Source organism: Hylobates moloch, unplaced genomic scaffold, assembly GCF_009828535.3.
Source record: "Hylobates moloch isolate HMO894 unplaced genomic scaffold, HMol_V3 SCAFFOLD_13, whole genome shotgun sequence".
Classification (NCBI taxonomy): Eukaryota; Metazoa; Chordata; class Mammalia; order Primates; family Hylobatidae; genus Hylobates; species Hylobates moloch.
The window spans coordinates 101946631-101967715 of NW_026652288.1; the positions used below are offsets into that span (position 1 = coordinate 101946631).

Here is a 21085-nt window from a genome sequence, read left to right on the forward strand (position 1 = left end):
TTTGAAAAAACATCTCAAGCTTACTGGCCCTCAATTTATTCATCTGCCAAATAAAAGGGTGCATTCAATGCCTCCAATTGTTGCTAGCATCTATATACATATATATTTTTTGAGATAGAGTCTTGCTCGCTCGCCCAGGCTGGAGTGCAGTGGCGCGATCTCGGCTCACTGCAAGCTCCGCCTCTCGGGTTCACGCCATTCTCCTGCCTCAGCCTCCCAAGTAGCTGGGACTACAGGCACCCACCACCTCGCCTGCCTAATTGTTTGTATTTTTAATAGAGACAGAGTTCCACCGTGTTAGCCAGGATGGTCTCAATCTCCTGACCTTGTGATCCACCCACCTCGGCCTCCCAAAGTGCTGGGATTACAGGTGTGAGCCACCGTGCCTGGCCTGCTAGCATCCAAATATTAAGATTCTGCATTTAAAGTCGCTTATGCTCTCTGCACTTAAGCTCTGCAAACTTCATTAGAAAGTTACAACCCAGGTATAATTTTTTTCTTCCTAAAAATCTTTGTCGCAATAATAACAGCAAGGTGCATTAGAATTAGTGAAACTTGGTCATGCCTAAAGGATTCATGAGGTGAGAAGATCAATCAAAACAAAGTCCTGCCTCTGTCAATGTCTGCCTTAGGAATGCACTTACACCTTTCTGAGACAGCTGGCTAGTTTTGGTCATAAGAAACCTGCTGAGGATGCCCAGGTGGCTTGGAAAGTAAAGCTGACACAGATCTGAAGTCACTGGACAATCCCACCTCCACATACTGTCTTTCACTTATTTTTCTTCTTACACACCCGGAAGGATTTACTTGAGTCTCAAGTGCTCACTCTAGTTCCAGCTCAACCAAGAACCATGCCCTTTCCATTTAAAAGGTGAGATGACAAGAGTGCACCTATTTACAATTCCTCAGAGAGAGGAGGGGAAGGTCTAGAAAATAGAATAGGATTTCAGACCATTCTCAGTTTGTCCCTGTGGTATTGCTGATATAATAAATCCAACATCCCCCCACACACACACACAGAATAGTCAGGCAATTTCTCAGCAGATGCCACAAATTTCCCTCTATGCCAGTCCGCTGTGCAACAGCCTAATCTATCCTGTTCAGGTTACTACTCTTTCTGCTTCATTCAATCCCCAGTTGCTTCTGAGACTAATCCAACTCCGAACACAGAATGTTTTTTTCTAGTTAACATGAATGTAAGAAATCAGAGAATATTAGCCAAGCAAGACTGCTCCTTCTACTATGACTGAATATGCACTCCCAAGTGAAATACAGATAATACCTACATTGTGCTTAATAAGTGCCAGGCACTATCCTAAGAGCTTCGCATATATTAACTCATTTTACTCCTCACTATAATCCCCATAAAGTAGGTGCTATTGTTATTGCCATTTTACGAATGGAGAAATTGAGGCACTGAGGGGTTAAAGAACAACCTTGAAGGTTGTTCAAGATCGCATAAGTGGCACCTCTCAGAGCCACACAAAACCCAGGCAACGTGGCTCCATAGTCCATACTCTCAGCCGCTGTAGTAGACTATTTCACATCAGGCTACCTCTTTCTAAATCTGATAAATTTCTTTTAACAGGCATACATTTCAAAAACACAAAATTGAGTGAAAAATAAGATGCAGAGAGATAAGTAAAGTTAGATACCATTTATATAAATGTTTAAAACACTCAAAACCATTACACATAATATATGTTAAGAATGTAAACATATGCACTGCAGGAACACACACCAAAATCATTATATTTGTTACACCTGAGAAAAAAAGAATTGGCGACTAGAACTGGGAAGGGTTCTAATAATTTTAATTGTATCACTAATATTTAACGTCTTCATTTAAAAAAACTTGAAATAAATATGACAAAGTCAGCAAATTTGTTCATTCTAAGTTTTAGGTATATTGGTGTTTGTTACAGTATTCTCTGAACATTTCTGTATCTTAACCTTAAAAACAAACTACATATATTTTTTCTTCTATTCCTTCCTGTGCCTTCCCAATTGCAATGCCAGGAACTCTACTTTCAGGTGAAGTCACAGAATCCATAAGTATTGCATTTTGGAAAACAAAATCATAATGATGACTCATCTAGGGCTAGTTAGCCTAATAGTAACTACAAATAGAATATTTCCAGCTGAGAGTGATGAAAATAACACAACAACCAATCCACTCAACTAGAATTTGAACTGAGCGCACGCACACAATGACAGCAGCCAACTGTAATTGCCAGAGAAGACAACCTACAAACAAAAATATTTGGGAGAATTTATTTCTACTCCAAACATAGCAGTCTCTGCTAAAACAATCACAATGCTGATTAAGAATGGCACACTTTTGACATCATTAATAACTTAATTAGGATCAGTTTTGCTCACATGTTATCTCCCTTATCAAACTATGAGTTCTTTTAAAATAGGGTTCACGCAGGCTCATTGCTTGCCACGTGACACGGGTCTTAGTAATGCTGGTTGAAGAAAACATATAAATGAAGCAATATTTCATAATGTCATTCTTTCCCAAACCTAAAACATTCAACTCTTCAAGCAGTAGGGTGACCAATGAGGCTGGCCTTAAAAATTCCTATAACTAGATAGATACCAATCTGGAAAGTGTTCGTAATTTTTGCTCCCTAGGATAGAGATTAGAATTTTCCCTTGTCCTAGAAATTAGTTTGTTTTGAGAGGGACTGCCTTGTGAGTCTTTCTAATCATACAAATCTAAGTCCATTTCCCATTCTTTGTTCTTGGAAATACCCCTCCCACCACCACCATTGTAACAGATGCTTCCAACGAGGTGTTAAGTATTTTGTTTAGTAATTTACATTGGGTATATTTTAAGCAGAACCAAGTTTAAGCAGACTTAAAAATTTTTCCTCTGCATTTGGCTGCCCTATTTGAAAATCCTTGTTTATCATTCTTAGAAGAACCGTCTTATTTTTCCTAAAAGTCTGTGAGAACAGATCATCCCAAGAAGAGCAGGTCAGACTAATCTCTCTGCAATCTACGTTGTATAACAGATAATGGAAAGGTGTAATGCTACTTGGGCCAGACTCTTAGTGTTTCTCATCCAGTGTTTAAAACGAAATAACCCAAACATGTAGAAGTGTACAGATAACTACTGTGATTACTTTTTCTGGACCAGGAGTGGCCAGACTGTGTAGATAACTACTGTGATTACTTTTCTGTACCAGGAGTGGCCAGACCATGCCCTGTGGTACAAGTGTTTCTCCTAAAAGACAGAGATGCTCTACTTTCAGTCATGTGGCAGTAAGAAAAGCAATTAATGTTGGAATGGGAGCAGGAATTTTCTCTATGGAATTGGGAGTAGCGCCTAATTGCTAGAGGAAACAAAGAATATCCATTATGCATATCTAGGCTAGGAGTTAAAGAGAGAAGACCAAGAAGCTCTTCTAGGGAAGCACATGGCCTAAGGGCTGTAGAAGCAGTGATAGCTAATATCTATCTTAACATTTCCTTTTCCTGCACTGTAATACACTTGTTTTCTGTAGGAATTCAGCAAATTATTCCAAAGACCCACAGTCTGGTTTTTCTTAAGACTGAAAGAGGAGAGTGGCAAAGTTCTTGCACCTCAGTGGTTCTGAGTTTTTGAGGAAAGTTGGTGGATATGTCACATAAACACGAGGATAAATTTGTGGAATGTATAAATACTTACAGTGTTTCTTAGAAATTACTTGGTGACAGAAAAACAGCAAGAAAATGAAAATTCGGCAATCTACTGAATGAGCCTAGCTGTCAGGACTTGAGAAATAAAAGTGAATTTACTTTTTAGTCACAGGTTAATGAGGTAAAAAATTTTTGTTATATAATTTATAATGTTAAATTTTAATATGACTTTTGCTTGCCTCCTGTCCTGCTCCTCTGAATAATCTACCAACACAAGAGAGGGTTGAAAATGGATTACCATAGACTATTCAGTAGTAGTGTTACTATGCTGAATTCCAAAAAATCAGTGACCCAAAATCACTTAAAAGACTACCACCCAAGTTATATGTTACAGCCAAATTACTGCCCAATACCAGTTTACATTTTTTATCAGTGAAAAACCAAATTGAATTTTTTCCTGAATTCTATGGATATTATGGTGATTGTTAGTTTTTTGTTTTGTTTTGTTTTTGTATTTTTTTTTTTTTTTTTTTTTTGAGACAGAGTCTCTTGCTCTGTCACCCAAGCTGGAGTGCAGTGGCGCAATCTCGGCTCACTGCAAGCTCTGCCTCCCGGGTTCACGCCATTCTCCTGCCTCAGCCTCTCCGAGTAGCTGAGACTACAGGCGCCTGCCACCACGCCCAGCTAATTTTTTTGTATTTTTAGTAGAAACGGGGTTTCACCGTGTTAGACAGGATGGTCTCAATCTCCTGACCTCGTGATCCGCCTGCCTCGGCCGGTGATTGTTAGTTTTATGGAAATAAACAGAACTCTCACAAATGCAATAGGCTATATATAGACTCCTATTGCTTTTTACCAGAATAAAGGTCTGTCTTAAATAAGGAAAAGCTTAACATACAGATCAAATTTTCAAATATACTCAAAGATTTAGTATTGGTGCACGTTGTTTGCCATAAATTAAGAGAAGGAATAAGTTAGGTTAAGCCATCCACTCACAGCATGTATTTGGTATTTTATGACACCAGGAAGGATGAGTGGCAAGAAAAAGAGGAGTAGAAAATACTAAGTATGGACCACATGTCCAGGATTTCAGAGGTTAAGTACCTTACAGACACAAATACGTTTAATCCTGAGAACATTCCTATAAACTAAGCATTATTATTAAGCCCCATTTCATGTATGAGTCACAGGAAAACCAGGAAACTACCCCGTCAGTGAGTGCCAGAGCCAGGATATAAATTCCTGCTTTGTCTACAAGACCTTTCTTCAACCTCTAGATTCTGCCTCCCACTGTATTCCCCAAATGTGTGCCCCAAGGGCGGTCTGGTGGCCTTATGGACTTCAATCAGCTGCATACCCTATTTAGGAGCAATTTAACTCTTGGATTTCAAATACAATGTACCTAATTTTCAACCTTTGCCTTGAACTCTTATCCAGCCACCAATGACATGACCTCCGGAGGTTCTTTCATTCTTCCATCACTTCCACTTAGCATGTAAAAAACAGAAACAAACAAACATAAACTTTCCATTAAACCAACAACTCTCCCTCGCTCAGTCTCTGCCAATGTGATCCCTCAACAAGTGTTTCATCTATTCTTATCCCTTCTTAAACATCAGTTTTCCTCTTCTCTAAAACCCTGAAATACTCCTTGACATTATGATTCATTTAGGCATTTAAACACAGGAATCCATAACTTACGGTGTCATGATTCACAAAATAACTGGTCCTTAAAAATTGCATTAGAAATTCTAATTATCTTTCAAACACCGCTCTTTGGAATTTTGTTCCACACCCCCTCCCCACTTCTTTCTCACCACTATAGACTCTTCTGCTGTCTGTATGTAGCCTCTCTCCATCTTCAATTATACAGCCCCAAAAACTTAGGGTACAAGAAGAAGGGAGTAATTTCAGAGACTTTTAAGTACTATATTTGTTTCTTGTGTCATCTAACAACGAAAATTTCAAAATATGCTCTATGCTTACTTCAATGTAAGAAAGAGAAGGGAGAATCAACATAATTGTATGCCCTTCCACAAGGGTGAGAGATACTCCATAGTGAAGAGCAACAGCTAGTGGTCAGTGGATGAAGTAGCACACTGCTCAATTCCTGGGGTCTTCACAGGCAAAGAGAGGGTAACACAGAAGTTGGTTCAGACCAAAGGAAGCTTTAGTTGTACTCTACCCTGTCTCTCCTTCTATGTCATTCCTGCAAGGCTGCTCATCACCAGTGGTTGGTACTAGGGCCACTCTGATACTGAAACTATAGAGCCAATAAATGAGGACAACATCCCAAGTTGAACCTTTAATGAATTTTCCAAAAAGCAGAATTCATTCATTTAATCTGAAATATTTTTGTACTCCTTAAAGGTGGCAGGCACCATGCTAAACACTAGACATAAAATTAAGGGGAGAAAAGGCGTGCCACCCTTAAGGAGATTAGATAGATAGATAGATAGATAGATAGATAGATAGATAGATAGATAGATAGATAGATAGATGATAGATAGATAGATAGATAGATAGATAGATAGATAGATAGATAGATTGATCGATCATATATAGAGATACACATTGACATATATATGTCAACTAAATGTCAAGCAAAGAATTTGTTGAGTTGATTATCCCACCCACATATAAGTGACTACTATAGAGCCATTCAAAATATTTTTCGGAGTACTTTAACATGGAACACACTGTTGATACAATCCCAGGTTAAACAAAGAAAAGTTTATAGAAGAATATATGGTATAATACTATTTTGTAAAAGGAAATGGATATCAAATGTAAATAGTGGTTATCTAGGGTGAGAACATGAATAATTTTTATATTCTCTTTGTTTATCTGTACTTTTTTCAAATTACTAGAATGAATTTGTACTAACTTTATAATTAGAAAATGCATAAATGCACAAACATACATTTTTTTAAAGAAATGATCAAATGTTATCACACATAGCAGCTGGGGCATCAGCATATGGTGAAAACAGGATTATCCTTCAAGCACAGGATGGGAAAATGGGATAGCCCACATCCAAAACCAAGAAAAAGTGGGGGTACTTGTTTCTCTCTTTTTAAGTATTGGATGGCAAAACTGGATACACTGTGTCATTGTTTCACATACTCCAACATAGACAAAAGCTGCAAAGGAAAGCCATGATTCTACTTCCTCAACTAAAAACTAAAGGTAACAGTTGGTTAGAGAAACACCTCTCTAGAAAGTAAACTGATAAAAAATAATTGGAAAAAAAGTAAACTGTCTAGACTCAAACCCTATGTCAACACAGCTCTAGAACAAAGGCCTTCCATACTCTTGAAACTCAAAAACAAAAAGATGTTTCCTTGCTAAGATAAAGAGAACAAGAAATACAAAAGGTCAAAAAAATACGAAACAAGGCTTAACCCACATTGGTTATCAAATAAATGCAAAGGAATAGTTTTTCTAATACCTAATAAAGATTTAAAACACACACATATGGCATAGTGTATCATAGCACGGAAAAGGTACACATAGCAGAAGGGGTTGAAGAACAGTATTATATGGCTGGAAGGAGTGTACGTCACTGTAGGACATATCAATACCCTTAAGAGTATTTATGATTCTTCAGACCTTGACCAGAATTACCATTTGACCCAGTAATTACATTATTGGGTATATACCCAAACGAATATAAAGCATTCTACCATAAAGACACGTGCATGTATATGTTCATTGCAGCACTGTTCACTTTGCAAAGACATGGAATCAACCTAAATGTCCATCAGTGGTAGACTGGATAAAGAAAATGTGGTACATTCACCATGGAATACTATGCAGTCATAAAAAAGAATGAGATCATGTTCTTTGCAGCAACATGGGTAGATCTAGAGGCCATTATCCTAAGCGAACTAACACAGGAACAGAAAACCAGATACTGCATGTTCTCACTTATAAGTGGGAGGCAAACAAAGAGGACATATAAACACTAAGAGGGGAACCACGGACACCAGGGCCTACTTGAGAGTGGAGGGTGTGGGGAGGATGAAGATCAGAAAACTTTCTATTGGGTACTATGCTTAGTACCCGAGTGAGGAAATAACCTGTACACCAAATCCCTACGACACACAATTTACCTATATAACAAACCTGTATGTGTACCCCTGAACCTAAAACAAAAGTAAAAATAATAAATAAAAGAATATCTATGCCTTTGAAAGTTACACACTGTAAGAGTTAAGATTTGCTCTCTCACCTTCCCCAGTTACTTCTTGGCCCATAAAAGAGGCACTTCTGCCTTTCCCAGAGTATTGGAAATAAGAGTCTTTACCCTTCCATCCATTCTTCTCACTCTTTTCCAGGGAAGAGAAAACTTTTGTGTGTTTAGTGAGATTGGGGGAAAATTGAACACATGAGGTGTAACCTGTTGCTTCTTTCTCTGTGGATCAGCCTGGCCACAGACTGGACACATCCTGAGCTGCTGAGTAGGCACTAATGGGGTCAGGACCTCGACCTGCCTTTACAGGTAAATGTGGAATCCAAATCTCTCTCACACTACTATTGGGGTTCAACAAACATGAGGCCGGAATTCTCAGCAGATGAGTCCTCTCTGTAGACCCAGACCTTCCCTCTGGTGAGTTCGATGTGTCAAAATTTAGTTTTGGGAGAAAGGTGCTAAGTTCCATTTTGATCTTCTCCAAGCTAGTATTCCAGCAATCGACTAAGAAGGTGGATAGCCATCTGTTTGACAAGTTTCTCTATTTTCTCAGTTGTCTGGAACTCAGAATGAAGGAGGGAGTTCCAAGGAAGAAAATGAAAAAAAAGTTATTACTGATATCCTCCCCCAAGCCCACAGCACACAAAAAAATCTAAATATCAAATGACATTGAGTAGACTGATAAGTATGATACAGACCTGTAATGTCATTCCATAACGTAATTTAAAATCATGTTTGGGAGAATCTTTTGTAAAATGGCATATCCATTAGTATTTTTAAATACAGACAAGCTTACAAAAAAAGAAACAAAAATGATTCACTATTCTCCACCTAGCTACACCCTTACTTATATTTAAATAAAGTCAATATGTACACATCATTAGAAACAGCACAAAAATGCACAAAGCTGAAACAGGAAAGCCTCTTTCCCGCTGCTTCAGAAGTTTCTCTCTTCAAGTAATCATTACTAACAGCTGCTTGTAAATCCTTTTGGAAAAAATATATGTTCCAAATATTTCAATATATGTACCTCTTTCCATATTTAGAATAATTGTTTAGTCTCATAGAAAAGAAACAAACAAAACATATTAATGTTTGTGTGATAACTCTTGTTTAAAAAATTCACATGCATAGAATGGAAGAGATTGTATTGGGGTTATAGATTTATAAGACATTTTCTTACTCTACAGAGATTTTACATTTTCAAAGTCTTGTGCTATCATCAGAAAACTGCATAACCTGAATATATATATATCGCTAGTTTTTAATTATAAAAGAAGCACATTTTTAATAAAAATTTAAATAATATAAACGCATGTAAAGTAAAAAGCTAGTCTTTCTTTTCAGCAGTCAAATTCCCTAAAGGCAACTGCTGTTAATTGAAAAATCACAGAATTATAAATCTGGGAAGGAGATTTTATTTTTTATCAAGGGTAACAGCCTGCTAGGTGGCCATTCCCGCAGGCTGGGAAGTGTAGCTCTGGCAAAGACCAGACACATGAACTTCGAAGGAGGAGGGGTGGGGTGGGAGCTTTATGCTAAACAGGTTGGCTAAATATACCTATTCAACAGATTATAGGAGGAGTTAGGAATATTCATGAAGGTAGTTCTGATGCACGCATACTGAACAAACATGCATGTAATATATGACCTATGTTCACTTTGGGGTGGAGGCTTAACATTAAGTGTATTATAATTGGGCCCAGTGGGTCAAAAGGTGAAGCAGGGATAGGAAGGCACTCAAGCGCACAGCATCTGTAAGCCAGCCAGAGCCAGTGCATGGTCAATGGTCTCTTATCAGGAGAAAGTTACTGTTATCAATCTCTTGCCCAATCAAAGCTCCAGTTATCACTTGTGGGAGAGAAGTTGGGGGTCAGTTAGCATTTGGTGGAGCTGTAATTGCTTCAACATTGCTTATCTCAAAGCCAGTGCCTGTTTAGCTGCTAGAGAAAAACAAATACCTTGCGGCAGTTGGAACATAGTTTATTCTTTTCTTGTGTTTTGTTTTGTTTGTTTTGTTTTGAGACGAAGTCTCCCTCTGTAGCCCAGGCTGGAGTGCAGTGGCATGATCTCGGCTCACCGCAACCTTCGCCTCCCAGGTTCAAGCGATTCTCCTGCTTCAGCCTGCGGAGTAGCTGGGATTACAGCCGCGCAACACTGCAACCAGGTAATTTTTTGTATTTTTAGTAGAGACGGGGTTTCACCATGTTGGCCAGGCTGGTCCTGAACTCTCAGCCTCAAGTAATCTGCCCACCTCAGTCTCCCAAAGTCCTTGGATTACAGGCGTGAGCCACCGCGCCCGGCCAACATAGTTTATTCTTTATGTGTAGGGGTGCATAATTTAACCCTTGCCTGGGATGGCCTTAGATTCTATTTATAATTTGCTAATTTATGGCCACAAAGAGTCTGTTCTACCAGCCTTATGGTCTCCATTTTAACAATGCTGGTCAGTTGTGTCTAAACTGCAAAACAGAGGGGATGTAACAGGGCGAATCTGACCTCCCATCTAATCATGGCCATGAACTCAGTGTTTTTTGTTTTTTGTTTTGTTGTTTGTTTGTTTTGAGATGGAGTCTTGCACTGTCGCCCAGGCTGGAGCGCAGTGGTGCGATCTCGGCTCACTGCAAGCTCCGCCTTCGGGGTTCACGCCATTCTCCTGCCTCAGCCTCAGGAGTAGCTGGGACTACAGGCGCCCGCCACCACGCCCGGCTAATTTTTTTGTGTTTTTAGCAGAGACGGAGTTTCACCGTGTTAGCCAGGATGGTCTTGATCTCCTGACCTCATGATCCGCCCCCCTCGGCCTCCCAAAGTGCAGGGATTACAGGAGTGAGCCACCGCGCCCGGCCATGAACTCAGTTTTAAAGCTTTTAAGGCTTTTCTGGGGTGAGCCTCTTGGTTGAGAGGGGCGTCCATTCAGTCAGTTAAGGGGCTTAGCATTTAGTTGTAGCATTTAGCATTTAGTTATACTGCCTTTAGCATTTAGTTATACTGCCATTAGCAATTTTTAATGCATTTGACCAAATACACACACACACACACACACACACACACACACTCACACATATAAGCACATAGACATTTTAAATAGATACAAATACATTTAAAATTTATAAATTTTTTCAGGATAAAATAATGTACATAGACCTAAATCTTCACCTGGGGAATTCTCGGTTTCCTAATTTGTCTTATATAACTGTAAGGAGGAATGCTATCTTACTTTATCTCACAATAAGATTTGCAAGCCCAAAGGTCAAAGGTAATGATTGATGTTCTCCATATTCCATACTGTGGTAGTTTTAGACAATGCAACACCAACTTTTCACTCTCCTTTTCACCACTTTCAGGTAATCCCCAGGCTGCTTGTGAACAGAAGACTGTCACCAGGCTGAAAGGGCTATTACTGCCCAGCATTCCTGATCTCAATTAATCTTCTGGCCTCAGCCTTTGAGGAACTGGAACCGCAGGCACATCTACTATCTCTAGTCAAAGACTTATTTGCAGAATGGTGGAATTAGTTGGGCTAAAAGGATCATCATCACCATCATTTTGAGAATGGCTTCATAATGACTGTAACTCCGCTATCCACCCACAAGTTCCTTAGAGCCAAGGTCAGATGCTGAACCAACATGGCGATTCACTGGTTCTCAAGTTCCTCCAAGTTAAGCAAATAATTAGTGCCTTAGAAAAATGATCCAGCTAGCAACAACCCCTCTCCCCTCAAAAAAAGAGATTCATTTTGTGTCACTAAGTTTTATTTAAAGACCATGCAATCGCATCCCAGCTGGCTTCATTGAAGTAACAACGTGGGCAATCAGTGACACCAACTGCAATGCTATCGTTTCTATAAACAGTAATGAGTGGAGGGGGTAGGTCGGTACTAGAAGCTTACGTATAAACAAGAAAGATCATTTCAGAAAGAGAGATTGTCTCAAAAAGAGTCACAGTATCTTTCTGATTGGCACCCTATGAAATGCAAATGCCCCACATTTAATGGCATCAGAAGAAATATTCAAACATGACATTCATAATATTGTGCAGTGAAAATTACATGGCATAAAGATAACAATTGCATACACTAAATTAGACAAAGAAAAAGAATTCCATTGTTTTAAGATACTCCATAGAAACTGAGATAACAGATCTATAAGTACTCGCTGGATGTCCCTTTATAACTCTGGTACCACAGAACAGAACTTGCACCTTTCTAAGAAGCTGATTTCTAATATATCTGGCTGTAAATAAATGGATTTATGTTGAAGCAAGAGCAGAGAAAAGATATCACATAAATAACTTTGCAGGATATCTGAATATGGGCAAAGCTAAGTAGATTTGAATTGAGTTGTAGAGTAATTGTCTTTTGTTAAAAATTGCTTCTTTTTATATCTTTATCTTAGTTGTATTCAAACACATTTTTTCCAGTAAAATATACAGAGATACTACTCATTTCCATTAAAGCTCTCATCTGTCATACCCCAGCACTTCCTTGTGAACTCCTAAATGCTTTTCAAGCTCAGGGAGATTATCATGAATCTTAGACTGAATTAATTATTCCTTCCTTGAGGTGACTCTTACTATTAAACATTAAATCAAGTAAGGGTTGTTGAACTGAAACAAACTGAGACTCCTAATTACTTCATTTTGGCACTTTGGCCTTGTATGATACCTTTTGCTTATAGGTATAGAGTTCCCTGCTGAGTCTCTATTGCCTGAAACAGAAGCTAGATACAATCAATCCTGAAGGGTTTTTTTTTTTGCTAAATTGGAAAATGGCAATCTCTGAAGCAAGAGACATATTTCTCTAACTTTCTACTCTCGGATGGAGAGGGAAAGAAAGAAGGGAGGGCTGGCAATTTGGAAGGTTATTGGCATGGTGCAAGTATCCCAGGCTTCAGAAAAAGTCTGGCTTCCCTTCTCTCTTCTGCTGTGCTTAACACAGAGTCAGGCAAACGGATTGCTGGCCCATGACCCAGATGGGAGCATTGAGCCTATCCTTTCACCACAAACTACTTCCTGATATTCTTCCCAATGCACACAACTTTTTGTTTATAAGTTGAGAGAAGAAAAGGAGCATTTATTTGCAGTTTCCATTGCCTGGCAAAACTGCAGCAGTGATGAAAGCTACCACACTGTCACTGCTTTCCAGGCAATGGAGATAACTCTTCCTCTCCTAGACGTGATTGGGAACATCAAAAGGTAATTTCCACATTTTATAGTAAGTAGAAAGGAACGACTGAGTTTTTCAGAGTCTTGCAATTAAATTACAACTTTGAAAGAATAATCTCAAAGTTCTTGAAAAACATCAGTGGGGATTAATTACATCTTTGGAAAAGAGATAAGGAATAATGCACCAACTAGCCTCAGGACACACACTAACTAGAATGGTAATAATAAAACCTCATAATTTGGTATGCTAAGCTAATTATCAAAAGACTACAAACAGAAATCAATACATCTATTTATTATATACTACACATGATACCATAGAGAAATTAGAGCATTTTAACTGAAAACAGCCTTCAACATAGCTCAGTAACTTTCCATTAAATCTTATTATTTAAGCTGCACTGCATTATTATATCAACAAAGGCAAGTTAGATAATACACTAACTTAAAAATTGAAGTTACTCACAAAAATATGGTGGGGCTCTTCATCACAGATACTCAGGTACACAGGCTGAGGGAGTAACCACTGCCTTGAATGTCAGCAGCAGCAAAGAACCTGAGGTGAGTTGTGCTCAGGCTATGAAAGCTTCCAGTGTGTCACTTCTGCTCACATTTCATTTGTCTGAGCAAGTCATATGGCCACACCTAACTTCCAGTGAATGGGATAATGCCATCCAACAATATGCCCAGCAGGAGGATCCAAAATACTGGGTGAAAAGTGCTAATGACAACTCAACAATGTGAAATGAACAACCTGATATAAAACTGGTCAAAAGACATTAAGAGACACCTCACCACAGAAAATACACAGGTGGCAAGCAAAGATATGAAAAGATATTCAATATCATATGCCACCAGGGAATTGTAAATTGCGTCAATAATGAGAAATTATTCCACACCTATTAGAATGCCCAAAATCCAAAACATTGACAACACTGACAAGGATGTGGAGCCCCAGGAACCTGCATTCGTTGCTGGTGGGACAGCCAAATGGTACAGCAACTTTGAAAGACAGTTTGACACTGTCTTACCAGACTAAACAATCCAAGAGCTGTGCTCCTTGAAATTTACCCAAACAGGCTGAAAACTTATGTTCACAGAAAAACATGCACATGGATGTTTATAGCAACATTATTCTTCATAATTTCCAAGTCTCGAAGCAGCCATGATGTTCTTTAGCAGGTGAATGGATACATAAATTGTGGTACATCCAAGCAATGGAATATTATGAGTGCTAAAAAGAAATGAGCTATTACACCATGAAAAGACCTGGAGGAAACGTAAATTTATATTACTAAGTGAAAGAAGTCAATATAAAAAGGCTACACACTATATTATTCCAACCATATGGCATTCTAGAAAATGCTAAACTATAGAGATAGTAAAAAGACCATAGGTTTTCAGGGGTTAGGAAAGACAGAGTTTGGGGTATGTGTTTTTTATAGGATCGTTGAGCTTTCTTTGCCTAGAGTGTTTCAATTCCACATAAGGCCACTTGATGTGATTGTTTAGCTCAGTCTCCAGGCATCTGATAATCCTTCAGGCTACCAGGCTGAGAAGCCCCTGAGTAAATAACGCAGAAGAGTCATAACTATACACAGAAGGAGGTTGATTTTCTGGGATAGCCCAAGTGATAACACAGGCAAGCAAGGAAGAAATTGTGCGTACATGCGCGTGCACACACACACACACACACACACACCTGCTACTACTACTACCACTGTAGGGACCTACTGCCAAAAATGCTGCCCTTCTGTTTCAGGTTGAGACCTAACCCAGCTTTCTCAGGAGCCTGATCATTAGGACAGGAATTCCTCTTCTACAGCATTATAATGGTCTTTCCCGCTGAAGTGATGAGGAACCTGCAATCTTAACACCACTCGGATGGATTGCGTCCACTTTTCCCCTGACTACATTTTGAGAGGAATGGGAATAGGCATTAGCTATTGTTTTAATCACTACTCTTCTGTGAGTCTTTTTCTTTGTAAAGGTTCTATCTCTAGAGAAAGATGAACTTGCTTTACTTTCCCTTTAAACTAAAAACTTAATATTTTATCAGATTAATACAAGTGCCATTTAACCTTAGCAATATTGTTTAGCATCTTAAACTTGAAATCTTTCATTTAATGGATGGGCTTTACATGCTTAAAAAAATTCATTTTGAGAAATGGGAAAAAAGGATCATAAGAGACCCAGAAATTAGCCTCAAACAATCCACTCAACCTTGTCTGAGATTGTCTTCCATTTGATAGCTTATGCCCATCCTACTGCAGTACAAAGAACTTAGAAACTAACATGATGGATAAACTAGACAAGACATTCATATCTGATAATGTAGAGGAAAGACAGGAGCAATAACGTATTTTAATGATACTAAAAAGCTCAAAATAAATGATTAGTTTGTATTTTCGTAGTACCATTTATTTAATAAAACTTAAATAAAATACCAAAATGTTTATAATTCCAACTATTCAGCAATCTGTTAGGAGAATCTCTTAACCTACTATAACAAATTATGTCACTTCCCTTCCGTGGACCTCACCTCCCTCAACTGTAAAATAATGGAGAAGAAGCAGCTGGCATAAAACTTTGTTATCCATGCTGACATTGCTTAAAATATTACTTAATTTCTCCTTAAGTTAGTTTTAAAAATTAGAGTGGTTCATTTGAGCTCTATTTTTATACATTTGCTCCGTGAACAAAAAATGTTTGATATCATTACCTCAATTTGCATATGCACACTGGGCATGGCAATATTACATGAAAAATTGCTGTGAGGTCATACTAATGGCACAGACCATATGAAAAAAATATCGCTTTAAAATAGAACACAATAATAAAAAGACCTAAAATATACTAAGCATATGGTATATAGTAGGCTTAAAGTTCTTATAACAGTGCCTGGCATACCATGAGAGCTCAACTAAATCTTTAGCTGCTATTAATCCATTTAATGTTTACAACAATCTATTAGGTAGGTACCAGTATTATAGTAATTTACATTTATGCACTAATTAGGAAACAGCAAGGCCACGTTACACTAGATCATAAGTTTAAAAGAGTCACAATTTTCTTAAAGGTAATTTAGTTCCCAGAAACAGTCTTCTGATACATAACCGTATATTACTTCTGTCTGTGGAAAGGGTGGGAAGTAAACTTCACTACTTGGAACTAAATACCATTTAACAAGAATTCCTCTACCCCACTAAGTAAAAATGCATATACAAATAAAACACAAGTTTTCACAGAAGCACTGTTAAACCTAGAGTATACTCGAATATATATATATATATAAAGCAGGCTATGTCTATCATTTTCACTGTTGTCAGATAAAAATAATGAGTTTCAAAGATGGGTACTGACTTATTGAGACTGTGTTACAACTAAATCAGTCCCATACTTGCAACAAACTATGCAGTCCAATCACGTAAGTTAACCCTTCTATTTGGATCTATCGCTATTTGGGAAACTGACTCTGCAGGTAAATTGAGTATCTTTCCTAATTTGACATGAGAGACTGCCCTGTCTTCATTACATACCCTACACAGTTTTAAAATTTTCCCCTCTAAGAGACATATATCCAAGTTATAATCTATTCACATTATATTTATTGTGGACCAGGAAAAAATGAAATAATAACACATATCTCTACTGGCTTCTTGAAATATGTATATCAAAACACGAAACTTTAACATAAAGCCACTTCGTTTAGAATATAGTGGTATGATGCCTTTTAGTACTTACAAATATAATGGCAAAAAATAATGTATAAATAATCTTCCAAACTGCATGGAAGTAAAAATGAGATCTCGTTGCTGATTTCATTTTGAAAGTGTGTTCTGCGATTTCATAAATTAGTTCTTTTTAAGTAGTTTTCTATTTAATTCTAATTAGGTATTTTTAAGTAGTTTTATATTTCATTTAGACTGATGAGTAACCACAAAGTCAAAGATCTATAAGAATGAATGAAACCTACATATATTCTAATCTTTCCAAATATAATTTTCATAGCTGAAGAACAGAGTGAAAATAGGTGCCATAACCAAATGAATCAGACTCTCCAAAATAACATATGGAGTTTTAAACACGAAATCTTGTATAATGTTGTAAATTTTTGAAAAGTAAAGTTATTTGGAATTCATGGACCAAAAACGTATATTTCTTGGCAAAAAGACACTTGTTTAGATGTATTAGGGTGTCACTGTTCTCTTCCAACACCCCACTCCCAGTTTGTAAAAGGAAAATCAAAAGACACAGAAACTGAATTAGCCCTTGCAACATTAATAGACACATCACTTTGAAGATAACCTATAGAAACCTTTTAAAGAACCTTAAACAATTAGAGATAGATAATGGAGGAAACGTGGTGAAACAGCAAACCATTTTGCAAGACTTCATAAAAGAATCACTCATTTGATATTAGTTTGGTGGGTTTTTTTTTTTTCATTAAATTTTTAATGGCCTTTCTCAATATCTCAGTTCATTCAAAGGGTCTGATTTTCTTTCTTTTCCTCCCTGTGGTCTTTCCCAGGGCACCCGGTTGAAGCCCAAGGCTAATTAATTGGGACCCTCCTGCTTCAGCATCAAGGACAGAAATCGCTAAATCTCCAGGAGAAACGTACCCCTAACCACCGCCAGATGTCTAATTTTCAGACAAAGCAAGAAAAAGAAAAGATACCTGCCTTGCCAGCCATCTGTTTAAAAGTCCCCTCTCCTGTGGAACGCACGAGCAACTTTTCGGAGACACCGAACAACTCCAAGTCGCGCGCCGCCCTCGCAAATCGCAGAGAGGGCCGCGAGAAGGTGCGAACGCAGGTCACAGCCAGCGCGGCTTGGAGACAGACCCGCAGGTTTCAGCCCAGGCGCGCCCGGCGAAAGCTAACGCGCTCTCCCTACAAAGCGTCGATGACTCCAGGGATTTAAAAGAAAAAATACCCACAGACAGAACCAGCGGAGGGGCCCTGACCTCGCCCCAGTCGGGAAACGCCTTCCCTCCGCCACAGGCAGCGCTGAATGAAGCAGAGGAGGGCGGCGGCGAAGGCCCCGGGAGAAGGGAAGGGGGCATTCTGCAGTGTTTGGGGGCTGGGGAAAGAACATTTTCTCACCACTTGGGCTGTCGCTGGACCTCAGGCTCCTTCCACAGAGACACTGCAGCATATGCACTCCTTTCTTCAGAGAAAGCTCAAGAATCTTCATGGAGAAGCGCGTGTGTGGGGTTGGTCAACTCCCCGCCCACCTGCGCTAGTCGTCCAACCAACAGGCGGCCTGTCTTCGGAAGCCGGGTCCCGAGTCCATCGCGCGCGCCCAGGTGGAGGGGAGTTTGCACATGGAGCGGGAGGGAGCCCGGGCGCCGGCAGGGGGCGGGCTGGGACGCGGAAGTGCCGGTCCGCCGGGGGGGCAGCCCTCCGAGAGCCCGAGGCGCCGCCACACCTCGGTGGGCTCGAGCACGGCCCCTGCAGACCTTCCGGAGGCGGTGGCTGGTCTGAGGACGACGCGGAGGACGTCACTGCGGGTCGGTGCTTCCTTACAGGTGCCTTCTGGACCGGAGGCTTTGGCACCTCCCCTGCTCCCTGGTCCCTCGGTGCCGGACCTTGTGCCCTGGGAGCCCGACTACCTCGGTGTCCCAGCCGTCCCGGGCTTGGGGCGCTGAGAGGGCTGCGCGGCTTCCAGCCCGGAAGGCAGCGGTCCCGCGGACTGCGCGCGGCCAAGGGCGACTCCGGCGTGGGAATCCGGCGGAAGGGAAGCACCCGCAGGGAGGGCTGGACCCCGGAGGCTGCAGAGCGTCAGAAGCGACTCTAGGGAACTAGGGGGTGGGGTAGGGAGGCGGGGACGTGGAATAAAGAAAGCTCTTGGGTGCGGGCTATGAGAAGTCAGGTGTGCGTAGGCGTGGACCGAGTGCCGATGTGGGAGTCTGGGCACCTGGATTTTCTGGTCGGGGCTCCGTGTCCTTGGGTAAGTCATTTACCACCCTGGGCGTCTCCCCGTCAATCTGGGTGGGGAAGAGGGTGTGAGATAGAGGATTGGCAGCGGCGTGCTTGTTTGTCCCCGTGCCTTTCAGGCTCCTAGAAAAGCTTAGCATAGGTGCAGTGGGAAGTGGAGCTAGAAGGGACAGAGGGAGAGGAGGCAGGTGAGGCGGGAAATCTGAAGACAAAAGAGCGCTTCGCTTTGGCGCCAGTATTCTGGCAGGCTCTGCCTCTGCCAGCCCGCCCAGATGACCAAACAGCTTCTCCATGAGTTTAAAGATCTCGATTTTTTTTTTTTTTCCCAGCAGCCCCCTTGACTCTTTTTTCTTTCTTTCTCTGATTCCAACAATGCCCTTTTGGAAGTGCAGTGAGTAAGCATGGGAAGAATGCTGTCGAAGTGACAGGACATAACCCTATGTGGAATCTCAGGGCAAGAGGTGACCTTAGGGGACACTTAACAATACAGCAAGTGGTTAAGAGCACAGACGCTAGAGACAAGCAGCCTAAGTTCAAATTCCTACTAGGTGTGTGACCTTGAACAAATTACTTAACCTCTCTGTCCCTCAATTTTCTCATCTTTAAAAGAAAGTTAAAGATAGCATCTGTCTCATACACCCCCCTGAGAGTTAAGAAAACACTTGTTATAAAGTAAGTACTAAAACAGTGTTTGCAATTATTATTATTTAGACCCCACCTGCAGGGTTGTGAATCATTTTCACTTTCCGATGAATGCCAGTGTTCATACCAGTGAATTTCTGCTTGAATAGTCCAGGTGACAGAGAACTCAGCAGCTCCCTAGGTAATTCATTGCACGAAAACTGTTAGGTTTTCCCTGAGGTTGAGCCAACAACTGACTTCACCTTTGTTCCATCCATTGTCTCAAGGTTGCCTAGCACTAACCGGTTAGCTCTTCCCTGCAAGGGAGTAAAAATGGTTTGCATCACACCTTTCCTCTTTCTCTTATATAGGCGAAACATTCGCGGTTCCACTGGTTCCCTAACACTTGAAATGATGTTTGAAGTTGCCTGGAAGAAGTCTCTTCCTTTTTCCTCTCAGAGGTGATAGAAGGAAAACCAAAACACCTGGAGGGCCGCTTGAGCTTACGGCCACCACCTGGGTTCACACCCTGTTAGCTCCTTTCAAAGCCGAAGCTCCAGGAAAGGTCATCTGGGGTGATTACAAGATTCAAGAAGATATGCCCAGGCCTGTCTTTCTAGTCGCCTCTTAGTCCTGTTGTTCAGTGGTATCACAAGATATTTAAGCTCCAAGGTCCTTGAAGATCTTGCTAAAACCACTGCACTGACATCACCGAAGAAATTATGCAGCCCCAGGGCAACCTGAGCCATTGTCTTCATCTTTCCTGTCTCTTTGAGAATTAGTGAGAAAATTGGCTCATCTGGGATTCTACCCATAGAAATTCCCCACAGAGGGAAAGACAATTAGCAAAAGGAAAACATCTAAAAAATAGTCCTTTGTGCTGCAACGGAACACGGTTTTCCAGTAGAGCTCTCCTATTCTGGAACCCAATGCCTAGAGCTATTTCCTTACTTTGAGGAAAGTGCTATTCCTGGAAAAATAGCAAATCAACAGGACAATGCCGTGGTTCCCTCGACGGCACTTGAGCAGCGTGAAAAGGTCCCTGTGTGATTTTAAAACACATATGACCTCCTGAGCATCAGTTTTTATATTTATCATAACCCTCTCTGCCTCCTGGCAAGGTTGTGGCAAGAGTTCAATTAGATAAAACATGTGGAAGTGCTTTGAAGATTTTAATTATCTTTGCAAGATACGGTGTTATTACCAACTTCCCTGGGTTCTGGCTGTTAGACTGTTAAGGTCTAATACAGTGGCTCTGTTACTTGATTATAGGAAGCATTTATGTGTGAATCTTCTGACTCCACAACAGGATTGTAAATTTTTAGGATGCAGAGCAGGAAAGACAACTCAGTACAATTAATATTCAAATGGTGTACTGTATTGTTTAAATGGCCATCACAGTGATTATTATGACCAGCGAGGAAATGGATCATCACAGTACTTATAAAAACAAACTGAAGTATTACATTTATAGATTGTTTTGTTGTTGAGCTTTCAGATGAGTTCAGAGGGCACGTAACATTTTAATGCAAAATAT

General features: G+C 40.1%; 1 protein-coding gene across 2 annotated transcripts in view; it reads right to left on the reverse strand.

The window, feature by feature from the left end:
- FGF12 (fibroblast growth factor 12) overlaps positions 1–21085 on the reverse strand; it is a 600621-nt gene that overhangs the window by 365674 nt on the left and 213862 nt on the right. The window contains exon 1 of one of the 2 annotated variants that reach the window (XM_058427016.1): positions 18094–18241. The exons of the other annotated variant lie outside the window; for it this stretch is intronic. Coding sequence (XP_058282999.1) covers positions 18094–18184 — 91 coding nt within the window. The 5' untranslated portion in view covers positions 18185–18241. Of the gene's footprint in view, positions 1–18093; positions 18242–21085 lie in introns of those variants that run through there. 2 annotated transcript variants of the gene reach the window in all.